The 12,642-nt window shown below is 38.0% G+C and overlaps 1 protein-coding gene across 1 annotated transcript in view; it reads left to right on the plus strand.

The window, feature by feature from the left end:
- The window catches only part of EFCAB14 (EF-hand calcium binding domain 14), a 33,818-nt gene extending 22,114 nt beyond the window's left edge, over positions 1 to 11,704 (plus strand). Inside the window, exons 8-11 of the mRNA XM_048497261.1 lie at positions 2,636 to 2,716; positions 3,350 to 3,458; positions 5,592 to 5,720; positions 6,902 to 11,704. Coding sequence (XP_048353218.1) covers positions 2,636 to 2,716; positions 3,350 to 3,458; positions 5,592 to 5,720; positions 6,902 to 7,077 — 495 coding nt within the window. The 3' untranslated portion in view covers positions 7,078 to 11,704. The remainder of the gene's footprint in view (positions 1 to 2,635; positions 2,717 to 3,349; positions 3,459 to 5,591; positions 5,721 to 6,901) is intronic.
- The last annotated feature ends 938 nt before the right edge of the window (positions 11,705 to 12,642 follow it).

The following is a 12,642-nucleotide window of genomic DNA, read 5'->3' on the forward strand; positions in this document are numbered from 1 at the left end:
TTAAAAATTTGTTCTGGCCTTTTTGGATTCTGGTGTTTCAAAAATGGTACACACAGCAACTGAAACGGAGCCTTGTGTGTATATTGATTTGTTAACTTATCCTTTTCTTCCTTTTACTTCCCAGATGTGATGTTAATTGTAAGCTGCTTTGGAAATTTTGTTCTTTATGCTACTTTGTCAAATTCCAAATAGGTTTCATGTGCTCTCTTAAATGAAAGGAACAAAAATGGGATACAGCTTTCACCAGGCATAGAGGGGGTTGCATATTTAAAGACTTGATTTCTAGGTTAATGTCTCACCTGATCTTTCCCTGTCACATCATACACTTTCCATTTCTGGTCTGGTTGGCTGCCAAGCTCTGTGAACAGTTTTTATAGTATATATTTAACTATTCTATTTGATTTCAGTTGCTTATTTTAATTTGGCTGTGGCTCCTTCAAGTTATACTTCCTTTAGGAAGTGACTGACCTTGATGAGCTTGATAGATATGAGTGGCTGTTTCTGGGGATGGTGAAGGCACAGACCTCATCTGAATCAGCTGAGTGTGATAAGAAATACTAAGATAGGCAGCCCAATCCGGAGCTCCTCACCCAGCCACACTTGTGCTATGTCAGCAGAGGCAGGGCGTGTGCAGGAACACTGATGCAGTGCTTTGCACCACATCTGGCTGCACACCAATGGATTTACCCCTTTGCCAGGGCATGTGGCCAAGGAGGGCAGATCTTCTAGTGCAGGGGTAGGGAACCTGCGGCTCGAGAGCCGCATGCGGCTCTTCTGCCCTTGCACTCCGGCTCCACGAGCCGAGCCGCTGGCCCCATCCTTGCCCACCCTGCAGGCAGCAGAGCGGGTGCACCAACTGCCCGTGGCCGGCTGGGCCGTGCCACGGGCTTCCCCTCTCGCCTGCCCCGTTGGAGCAGGGCGGGCGCTTTCCCGGCGGCCGGCGAGGCCGAGCCGCTGGCCCCATCCTTGCCCGCCCTGCAGGCAGGGCGGACACATCCATGCGCTTCTCAGAATGAGCAGAGTAAAAGGTTTAAAAACCCAATATATACAGTGTTATCTTTATTGTAAATGTCAAAAATTATTCGCGGCTCCAAGTGTTTTCTTTTCCCATGGAAAACGGGTCCAAATGGCTCTTTGAGTGTTAAAGGTTCCCTACCCCTGTTCTAGTGCAACCCCTTCCTGCCTCCACCCCCACCCCCACCCCTTTTGGATTGGGCAGTGAGTATGATTAGAGAGAGACTGAGAATTATTTTCATTATTCCTTTATTTTCATTCTCTTTTAGATTCGTTGTTGTTGTATATCAGTTTATTCATTGAATTGTTGGAACTTTTTAAAATATAGCTACTATAGGAGCATATGAGAGAAAGAGACTGCTAGTTTGAGCATCTGAACTATCCTACTATGAAACAAAGCAGGTTGGAAAATGTTAATTTTGGAGTAAAGGGCACCAACAGGTTTCAAGCGCTTCAGGATGATGCGTTGGAATGCTGTTATGATAATTGTCTTGAATCCAATTGCCCTTGTAATTCTCTTGCCTCCGCATCTAGTGTTAGGTAGGGTCTCTGGTGTTGAGGATTTATATCATACAGATGAAAGACAAATCCTACATTGCTAATTACTATCTTTTTTCAGTTTTTTTGCTACAGAAATACAAGAATATAATAATACAAAACGTGTAGTATTTTTCAAGTTAATGACTGGGATGTTTTGAAATAAGAACCATATCTTAGGTAAAATGTTCATCTCTATTAGAGATCCTACCTAAAAGAGAAAGATGTAACTTATCCCACTTCAACAATTTTTCCATAATTTTTCAAAGTTGTTCTCATACAACAATAAATTAGTATCAGACACTATTACTCAGTATCCAACCTGTTTGGCAATTTGAAAACCAGTTTTATCCTTTAACTCTTTTTTCTCCTTATTAATCATATTCTTCACTATTCTTAATTTTTAAACCAGTTATTTCTTCAAAGTTGGATAATTTGATTTTATTTGTGCTCTATCTATTTGTTTGTTCACCGCCCTGAGCCCTTCGGGGGAGGGCGGTTTATAATAATACTACTACTAATACTACTACTACTACTACTACTACTACTACTACTACTAATAATAATAATAATAATACTAATAATAATACTAATAATAATACTACTAGTAATAATAATACTAATAATAATAATAATACTAATAATAATAATAATAATACTAATAATAATAATAATAATACTAATAATACTAATAATAATAATACTACTAATAATACTACTAATAATACTAATACTAATACTAATAATAATACTACTACTAACTACTAATAATACTAATACTAATACTAATAATACTAATAATACTAATAATAATACCTTGTAGGTTGCCTGTAATCTCAGGATGTTCAAAGAAGCCTCTGTGGTGTTTTCAGCTTTTTTCAATGTAGATATTTGTATTAGCTTTTGGGAAAAGTTGTTCAAGCAAGTACAAGGAACAAACAAACAAACACCAACCCCTGGAAGTTAAAATACATTTTAATGTTTATGAAATTGGGTTTCTGTCTTACCAGAATTTCTGTTGTCTTTGAAGAATATGAACTGTTCAGTAGCTGTTTACACACTAAAATGTTCTTGTCTCCTGCAGGTGGGTGACTTAACTACCTCTGTGAATTCAGAAAATGAACCAAGAAATGAAACTACTACTGCAAATACACAAAATCTGGAGGTAACTGTAAGAAAATATTGAACTAGTGTCTAAAATAAGTTTCATTTGTAAAAAGAAATGTTTTGAAAATTTGGTACTGATACATTGTATTTGCCCCCAGAGACCACCACTGGTATAGTGGAGGCAAGTTGGGGAGGAGCCAGTATTCGTCAGCTCCCTCCTGACCTTTGCTGGCATTACTCCAGCAGGCCGCAGGCTGCACTTAAGCCACCTTTTTGGCTGTTATAAGTCTGGTGCAGCCCATTGAGGCTTCTCAGCAGTGGGGAGGCTTTTTGACTTCCCCAAGCTGCTGAGAAGCCTTTTGGGGGTGGCGGGGGTGGCCGGGTGTGCAGCTGTGGCCCGGCGCCCGGTTTGTGCATGGGGCTGCCTGGCACCTTATCGTTATAAAAACATGGGTATAATTTGAGGCAGGCGATGGCAAACCACTTCTGAATGCCTCTTGATTTGAAAACCCTACAAAGTCACTATAAGTCAACTATGACTTGATGGGCACTTCTCACTACCACATCATCTCTTTATGCATAAAGTACTTTGATGTCTGATGTCTGAAAAGTATTTTGAAGAAACTGTGCAGCTCATTTATGGTGAAAGAAGTGGAGTTATTAATGAAATTTTTCTGTTGGTGATGTACAGAAAACAGAAAATGGTGACTCCCAGGTATCCAAACTAAGAGAGAAGCTGCAGCTGATCAATGATCTGACAAGCAAGCCTGAGAGTGACACATCTGAAGCAACTAAAAAAGGTAATGTATTCCACATAAATGGTGTGTTAAACTATGAGATGCTCGATTACTTGATACCTGTTGCCTTTAACCCAGATTAGTAGCTTTAGAATACTGGACAAAGATGGTGTTGAAAATAGTAAGAATACATTTGGTAGCTTTTCTTCTTAGTTCAGGTAACTGTCCCAAGCTTCTTAGAGTTCAACCTTCATTGAAACAGAGACAGACAAGAAGCCTGAAAGTGTCGTTACATAGTACAAGTCAAAAGGTTGTGTCGGATATCAATGCAGTATGCATTCATGAGAGGCATTTTTGTGCCAGAAGTTCTTGCAAAAGAAATTGAAAAGTTTCAAATATTGTGCACAATTCTGGCCATCTCAAAAAGGACATATAAAACTGTAACTGTAAAAAAGAACATTATAAAACTGTAAGAGGTTCAGGAAAGGGCACCTTTGGGCAAAAGTCTTAAACAATTGTAGTCTTTCCGTTTAGACAATTAAGAGGAAGGGATATGATAGAACTTTATAATATGTGCAGTGTGGAAAAAGTAGAAAAAGGCCTTCTCTCTATACTGTAATAGTAGAACTTGGGGACACTATGTAAAATTTATCATGGATTCAAAAGATATGAGAGTACTTCAAACCCTACATAATTTTTGGAATTTACTTCCATAAAATGAAATGTAATGGCTTTAAAACAGAATCAGAAACATTCATGAAAGATAAAAAGGTATGAAACTCATTGAAAGTTTATGTATGTAGGTGCTATACCCAGCAGGTTCAGCAGGTTCGCGCCACTTCGGCAGAACCGGTTGTTAAATTATTTGAATCCTACCACTGACTATACCCCTGGCAACTAGTATTAGCAGCAATACCAGCTGATTCCTTCATGACATTGCCATCTTTCCAGGGGTATCTGATTTACTGCTGGGGGAAACAGTAGTGAATTTTTCAAGCCATCAGTCTGGTCCAGCTGGGCTAGTATGACAGAATTAGAGATAGTCTCAGCAGGAGCCAAAGAGAGATGTAAAATGAAATTTCCAAAGGATCGTGTTTATGCCCGGGGTAGAGCCTCTGCTTAATCAGCCTCCTTCAGAAAAAGATGCCCTTAAGGGCTGAATTCTATGTAGTGCCATTGACAAAGACATGTGATTCCCCATACATGGAACTGCCTTGTGAGTTAGATCAGTGATCTGTCAAGGTCAGTATTCTCCACTTTGACTAGCCAACAGCTTCCCAGTGTCTCAGGTAGAGGACTTTCATATCACTTACTGCCTGATATTTTTAACTGGAAGTGCTAGGGATTGAACCTGAGACTTTCTGCATAGGTGGCAGATGTTTTATTCTGAGCCAAGGCTTTTTTCCATGGTTTTGGGAAGCAATGCACCAGCTGGTCGTTACAGTGAGGAGAAAGCAATCAAAATTGCCCTTATTATACCAGCTCCACAACAGATAGAGAAAGATACAAACGGAAGCAAAATTTATGATTCAAGCATAAGCTGTGGCCCGGGAAATTTCATTTCCCCCCCATAAAGTCATCAAACCAAGTTTCCTATTCAGAAACTTCTGTCTAAGCCCATAAAAATTAGTGGGTTTAAATTGTGTGGGATTCCACAGTAAATTGCTTCACCAGAACCCACAAGTCTGAACTGTCAGCTTGCCATGTGCAGTAGTGTGATAATGCTGAGCTATCGTACAAGCTTATTATAAAATTTACTGCATGCTGCTTTTCAAACACTTGAAAGGGTGGCAAATTTGATCTCTGCTGAGTATCCCTTAAGCCCCAATCTGAACCCTATTTTTAGGTGACTTGATATTACTTAACTTTGTACTCGACAATGGGCACACATCTTAACATGGAACTTCTGCACACATGAAATGAGTTTTTCATTTTGAACTGATATAAGCAGTGAAATGAGATCTTCATTGCTTCTCCTTACTCAAAAGAGGCCAGAAAATCTCATGAAGATGCTAGATGTGAAGTGGTTAAAATAATTTCTTAAATAATACATTAATAATATTTGTTTGTTGCTGTACTGATGGTTCAGTATTCTTCTGTATGCCATCTGAATACAGTCCTTTGGGCAAACGTATATTTTACAGCTATTGTTTCTTTCCCCTTGATACAGTTCTAACTAAAATTTCTTCTCAATAGGAAAACTCCAGAGTACCACATCCAAGCCTACAAAACTTTCAAGACTTTCTTCAAGATCAGTTGGCAAAAGTTTTGAGCATATTAGATACCCAAGAGGATTGTCCTTACCAGGAATATCCAGCGTAGAGGGCAAGTCTGTTTAGTTTTGTTGGAGGTGGAATGTTTTCTTCCTGTATCGTAACTGAAGTAACCATTCCAGAATTGAGTGACATGGGACACCTGGGGGAGAAATTTGGAGAGACAAAGTGATTGAATAAGAATATATATGATGTACTTAGAAGTAACAGATCTAAGAATTTCAGTGTAGCTAGAGATGTGTAAAGAAAAACTCTGAGAAGATTTTATTTGGCAACAGAATATGCATGTTTTTTATTCTCTTTGGTTACAGATTGCCTTGTAAACTATTTCACTGACAATTAGAAATGAGCATCCCAAATTTATAATGTTGCTTCTGTTTGTTCTTGTAGGCTAATTTTGCACAGGCAGCAACAGGTTCATGGAACTGGTTTCTGCTGCTTCTTCCACTGTTTGCATAGCGGCTGCAGGGGCCAGCTGGGATCCCAGAGGCAGGAGGCAGCATGATTTGCATGGAAATGCTGTGTTTCCATGCGAACTACACAACTGAGAATCCCCCCACTCAAAAATCCCTCCCCACCCAAGAATCCCCCCACTACTTGCATGGCATGGCCGCTGTCTATTAGAGTAACACCTCTAATGGTGGCCGCCTGGGAATCCACCATAATGGTGGAGGGAAAGGGGTGGGGATTGAACATTTCCTGCTTGCTGTATTTCTCAAAGGCAAGCAGGAAGCATTTGCAACCCAGGTTAATTTTTAAAAGGCATTAAATTAGCGATTTTCCTTTGACCCAGGTCCTGGCCACTAAAAACAGATTAGTAGCGTTTGGGAGGCAAATTCTGTGGAAACTCCCGCACTCAAAAAAAAGCTTTTAAAAAGGGCCTCAACCCGTTTTACTTGTCCCATGCAGAATCCTCTAAGTGAACATAGAAGCCTGGTGTCTTTTTGATGTATCAGTTTTACAGATTGGAAAGTATTATCTTTTTGTGTGTCTCTGTGGAAACTCCCGCACTCAAAAAAAAGCTTTTAAAAAGGGCCTCAATCCGTTTTACTTGTCCCACGCAGAATCACCTAAGTGAACATAGAAGCCCGGTGTCTTTCTGATGTATCAGTTTTACAGATTGGAAAGTATTATCTTTTTGTGTGTCTCTGCTGGAATGCAGATGTTTTGCTAATTTAATTATGTTTGTTTGGTTTATAACCTGTCCTTTAAATATTCTTGTCCCTCTTGTAGACCTTCAGGAATTATTCAGAATCAGCAATCAAGGCACCGATGGCAAGCTCACATACAAGGATCTGCAAAATCTGGTTGGGATTACACTGCATGATTCACAAAGCTTTAAAGAATTTGATACAGATGGAGATGAGAAATATTCGTTACCAGAACTGAGAGCTGCTTTAGGTGTATAGTATCTCTATTTAGAAATTCAGTACTGAAGGACTAAAGTAGCTACTGGAACACGCCTGATAATTAAGAGCTACACCTGGCACTTTTCCCAATGGTATATTAATGTTTGAAACTTAGTGTACATGTTGGCACTTCTTCATTTGTGTTCTTTGAAAATATTGAATGATTTTTTTAAAGTTTTATTTGTAATATGAGATGTTGATTGCTGATTGTCAATTCTCAGGCCCTGGTCCAGGGAAAATTAGTTGTGCTCAAACTTGGTGAAACCAGCAGACTGCATTAATTGCAAATAATTTATATCCTGTTGAAATGCATGTAACTTAAATGCAACTAATTTTTGTTTGGGCCAGGCCCCCAGAATGACATCCTGTCATTGTGTTGAATGACTGGGAGCCAAGGGGTAATTGCACCTTAAGCAATGCTAACTCAGAGTTTTTATTTCCCTTATAAGGGAAACTCTTGTCTTCAAATTTAGAATGTGTGTGTATATATTGACAAACCTGTATTTTATATTTCTAATAAATTTGCCTTAAAATAGCTGCACTTTAGGACATGAACAAAAAAGAATCTGTCTTTGTAGGATGGAGCTTTCTATGTGTAAATAATATAGAATAAATTATCCATATTTTGAGGATTTGGCACAAGGTAATAAAATGCTTCAATATTATATGGATAGATAATACTGAGAGACTGAAGAATACAACTTTCTTCTAGAGATTTCACTTCAAAATGTACTCATTCCATTGTTGCTTGTAGACTTGTTTACGGCTTTGGCATGTTTAAGGACATATTTGCATTTTGAAAATTTTGCCATAGATTTAGGACAGACCCTAAATAAGATTAAAACAGAAGTCCAGTTGCACCTTAAAACTTTCCCCTTAAAACTCAGATAAAAGAAGTTCATATTTATTTTATATTCTGAAAGAATGTAGGAATAGCGTTTCAATAGTTCTTTTAAATTTTGTACATAATTATTTGGCATTGTAACTTTAAAGAGACGGGTAATCATTACCAATCATAACTATCACACCAATGTATACTGTCCTAAACATGCACTAGGAGTTGATTGCCTTTACTTTGGCTGATTCCTTGTTTGAATTTTTCTTCATCCTCAATGTACATCTCAAAGGGGCATGAGTAGCACTAATGAGTATCATAATTACTACTGTATTGTAGTGCTTTTATGTTTCTGCCTTTATCAGAAACAGGATAGGGAGATTTACATGGCTTCCTTGTTTATAAACTTGGAAGGTTTGGTATTTGAAAGCAATTCTGCTATTGAGGGAAGGACTAGTGGGCTAAGATGCAGTGCGAGGCTAAACTGTAAAAGTAAACAGCACATTAAGTGCTCTGATATACTGATCAGAAATAAATCACAGCAAAGTATCAAATATGCTTTTTTGTGAATCTAAATTTAAAAATACATCCGGAACTTTCTAGAACATTTTATTGACTCTAGCCTATTACATTGAGCATAATAAATTACTGGCAATGTAACTTAACTGCAAAGAATTTATCTTTTCAGTCTTTGAAATGTAGAGGTAATGGACAATAACAATGATAATGGTCAAGAGGACGCAGGAGTTCTGGGAGCCCTGATATAATAGTGTGTATGATTTCCAAGTAGTGGAACAGACCTCTAAAGATACTAAAAGAAAGGAATTGGAAAAATTAAATGCCCTTCATCAACAGTCTAGCGTTTCCTCCAATTGCTTTCCAGCCCTAGACATGTTGACTACCTAGTGAAGTCCTGAAATGCAATATACTGCATGAAGATGGAAAAGCAATCACTTTTATGTTTTCTGTTTAAAATACTGACCAATTTAAATAAAGCAATAAAAACCATACTAGTATTTTTATTTGTATTGTGAATGTATTGAGGGTATATGTATATGGAAGGATGCTTACATCTAATCATCATATATGGTATATATATGAAAGGAAGTTTACATATAATCATAGTATTAATAGTCTGATTACTTTTGGTTTGGGAATATGTTTTTATAATTATAGAAAATGTCAATAAAAAGTTATGCCAGGCTCTTTGTTGATTCCGATTCTCAGTGGTTAATGCAGTTCTCCAGCAAAACATGCATAAAATCTACAAGAGTTCTGTGTGTTTATTTAGGAAACTCATATGCAGTCTCTCCAGACACCTCCTTGAGGCATCTCAGAAAATAAAACTGTGTGCAGCCCAACTTGTGTTACCAGCAAAGGAATCTGGGTGGTCATGTAACATCTGTAAGAAGTTATGGAGCTTGTTTCAGCCACTCAGTGCACGTCAAGTGTCTGAAAGATAAAAATAATTCAGCAGCCCCACAAGGATCCATTGTTTATATTATGGTAAAGAAATTTCCCATATATGCTAAACTTTATTTCTTTGGTTTTAAGTAATAAGTTTCAATGTAGCACATGATTTCTAGTTGGAATTTGTATGCAAAAAAGTAGATCCCATGTAAAGAGCTGAAGTTGCTGAGGCTGTAATTTGTAGTGTTCAGAGTGTGTAGTGTTTAATTTGGATTGCAAGCTGAACTGTAAATCTTTAATAATGGTATAATAAATTGTGCTACAGGCAGCTTGTTATTGATATTTGCTACTGCCACATTACTGCTTCTGATAATGTGTGCAACATATGCCAATGCAGTTTTCTACCACTCTGTCAATGTCTACCCTATTATGGATGGCATTACCTGGTACAACTGGGGCCATATGTTGCTCCCGTGTAACTGAGACAGAGGTTATAGATGTTGTTGGGGCAGGCAAGTACTGTCTTACTGCATGTAACATGAAGGGGACTGAAATAGTAAACTCTGGAACCAGAGCACATGGTTAATTGGCTCAACCAGTTTGCTATTATAAAATAGACAATATGCCCTGAAATAAACTAAAAGGTGTGTGTAGTAGCATAACCACTCTGACCTCGATAGCTCCAGGCTAGCCTGATCTCAGAAGCTAAGCAGGACAGGCCCCAGTTAGCATTTGGATGGGCAACCTCCAAGGAACACCGGAGTTGTGATGCAAAGGCAGACAATGGCAAACCACCTCCAAACTTCTGTCTTAAAAACCCTTCAGCTGCAATTTGACGGCACAAAAAAAGTAGCATAACCACTACATCGCTCAACTTGTGTAGTCAAGTTGTGCAGCATAAACAGCCCCAGTGGGAGCATTGCAGCACTAAAGTGCATTGCTCTACAGCACTGTACCACTCAGATTCAGGGCTGTGAGGCTGAGTACTAAGTGCTACAGAATCAATATAATTCTATAGAATAAGTGCTGAGGTACAGTACTCAGATTTGTTGCTGGCTGCAGATCTGTAGAGCTACAGCTCAGTAGCATTTTTATTCTGTGCTCAGTTTGTTGCAGAACTGTGCAGTATGACCCTAGTGGCATAGCACTCTGATGGCTCATGCGGGGTGGTTTTAGCTTTCCCCCTCTATTTGTGCGGGAAGAATAAAGGAGGGAGATTGCCAAAAATCAATTGTTAAAAATGCATGCTATTCAATACTATTCTGTGGCCTTTGATGAAGGTCCTCAGGTTTCAGTCATTTAAGGTTTCTTGCAGAAAGTTTGGTGTGAATTATGTATTATGTACTGCCATTGAAATGCTTCCAATGAAGGTGGTAAACACTCTTTAAGCTAGTTATTCCTATGTTTCAGCAACTATAACTGAGGCCAAAGATATCTGCTAAGATGGGTCGCATTAGTTCAAAGTTAGTAAGATGGTAATGTGCAACAGTATGCAAGTAGATTTCATCTGATGGTGGTATAGGGCCAGAATGTAACCACAAAACAGGAATGGCTTGAACTACGTATTTGTTTGCTGGGTTATCCAGAAGGAGTTACTGGGGGATGGACTGAACTGAGAGTTTATTTTTCAGTAGAAAGAACCCCTAGAAACTATAAGAACGCAACCTCCTAATGTGGCTTTGAGACATTACAACCTGGTTCCTTTCATGTTTTCCCTTGTAGTAACATGTCTACAAAATAAAATGCGGAACTATGTTCTTAACTACTGGATGACCTTTGGAAGCAAACGTTGGGGATGAATTTTGAGGAGTCTGGTCCACAGCAATATGGAATTAGTCAGGTTTTAAGAATCTTAAGTGCTAGCCTGTTCTGCATGCGAAGCCTAGTTTTGAGCTATACAACTTGTTTTAAAATCTTTAGCTTTACACTGTATAAATAATTTCCTTGATGGTGACCTTCCATATAGAATAACTTAATTGCTAGCTTTAAAAAAATTGGACTACTTTTAGGAATGTACACAGTTCATCTGTGTATGAATTTGAGTAGTGAGCTTTGCACCTGCCATGCACTGTGAATGTCAAATTTAAGTAACATCTTGTTTGGGGTATATTTATCATTTATTTTAGTGGATATTTATGAAAAGCAATGTTTTAGCTCATGCTGCAAACCATGTCTTATTTAAACTGCTGTTGCACTTGCAATTAAGTAGCTTCATAAATTTAATATTGTCATGCACATGATAATCTTGTTTGTATGGCTGTATTTTTATGGTAGAAAGTAAATTTGTCAAAAACTAGCTGTGATTTTTTAATGGGCTGAAAGTAGTTTATTATAAATGCTTTAATTCCATTGATTAATAAATACAAATTCATATTTAGTGAATTTCTGCGTTTTTTTAGCAGATACAGATACAGTGCTTTTAGAATTTGGAAAGGCAGAATTACAAAAGTCACTTTCTGCGCTGGAGCAGATCCCAAAGAAGGATCATAATCAATGTTCATATTAATGGTAATCTTATTTTGTTCTATTGAAGCCAAACTCTAGGTCATTGGAGGCTGAGCCCTTCTACCCTTCTGGTCCTTGTTGCCTGTATTCTTCTGCCTGCTATTGGTTCTTGTAGTGCTGTTCATAATGCTTATCTGTTTTGATCTCTGTTAGATAGGAGGCCCTTACTGAATTTACTATACTTACTATAGCTTTCCCCCACATCAGTTCTCTATTTCAAAGTGGAGAATTGTTAAAGGGAGAACTTTTGGAAAAATTGCTATTGAAGATTTACCTGATTATCACTTAACTAATGTGATCCTTTGCCTCACCACCGCAAAAGGCAATAATAGCTATGACAGTAGTCCTATGCATGCTTATTGGTTAGTGCAATGTAGTGTTTATAATGTTGGACTTCAATCTGGGAGAGCCAGGTTTGAATCCCCAGTCTGCCACGGAAGTTTGCTTGGTAACCTTAGTCTTACATTCTTGACTAACTTTATAGGGTTGTTGAGAGTTAAAATGGAGAAGATAATGATATAAGCTGTTTTGGGACCCCATTGGGAAGAAAAACAGGATATAAAATTTTTAAAAATCTCAGTGAAACAGTATGATTTGTTTCCAGGTAAATAGTAATATAATTGAGATGTGTAATTTGTATTTGGAAATATACACTAGTAATTATTAACATTACTTAAATGCTTAGTATGATCAGTGTCACTTCAGTAACTTAATAGCCAGGCAGTGTTTGCATATACACATACAGAGTTGTACTTATGAATACGGCACATGGCAGGCCAAATGATGTAAATAAAAAAGAGTATAGCAAAGGCTGC

This window comes from Sphaerodactylus townsendi, linkage group LG05 (assembly GCF_021028975.2).
Source record: "Sphaerodactylus townsendi isolate TG3544 linkage group LG05, MPM_Stown_v2.3, whole genome shotgun sequence".
NCBI classification, from domain to species: domain Eukaryota; kingdom Metazoa; phylum Chordata; class Lepidosauria; order Squamata; family Sphaerodactylidae; genus Sphaerodactylus; species Sphaerodactylus townsendi.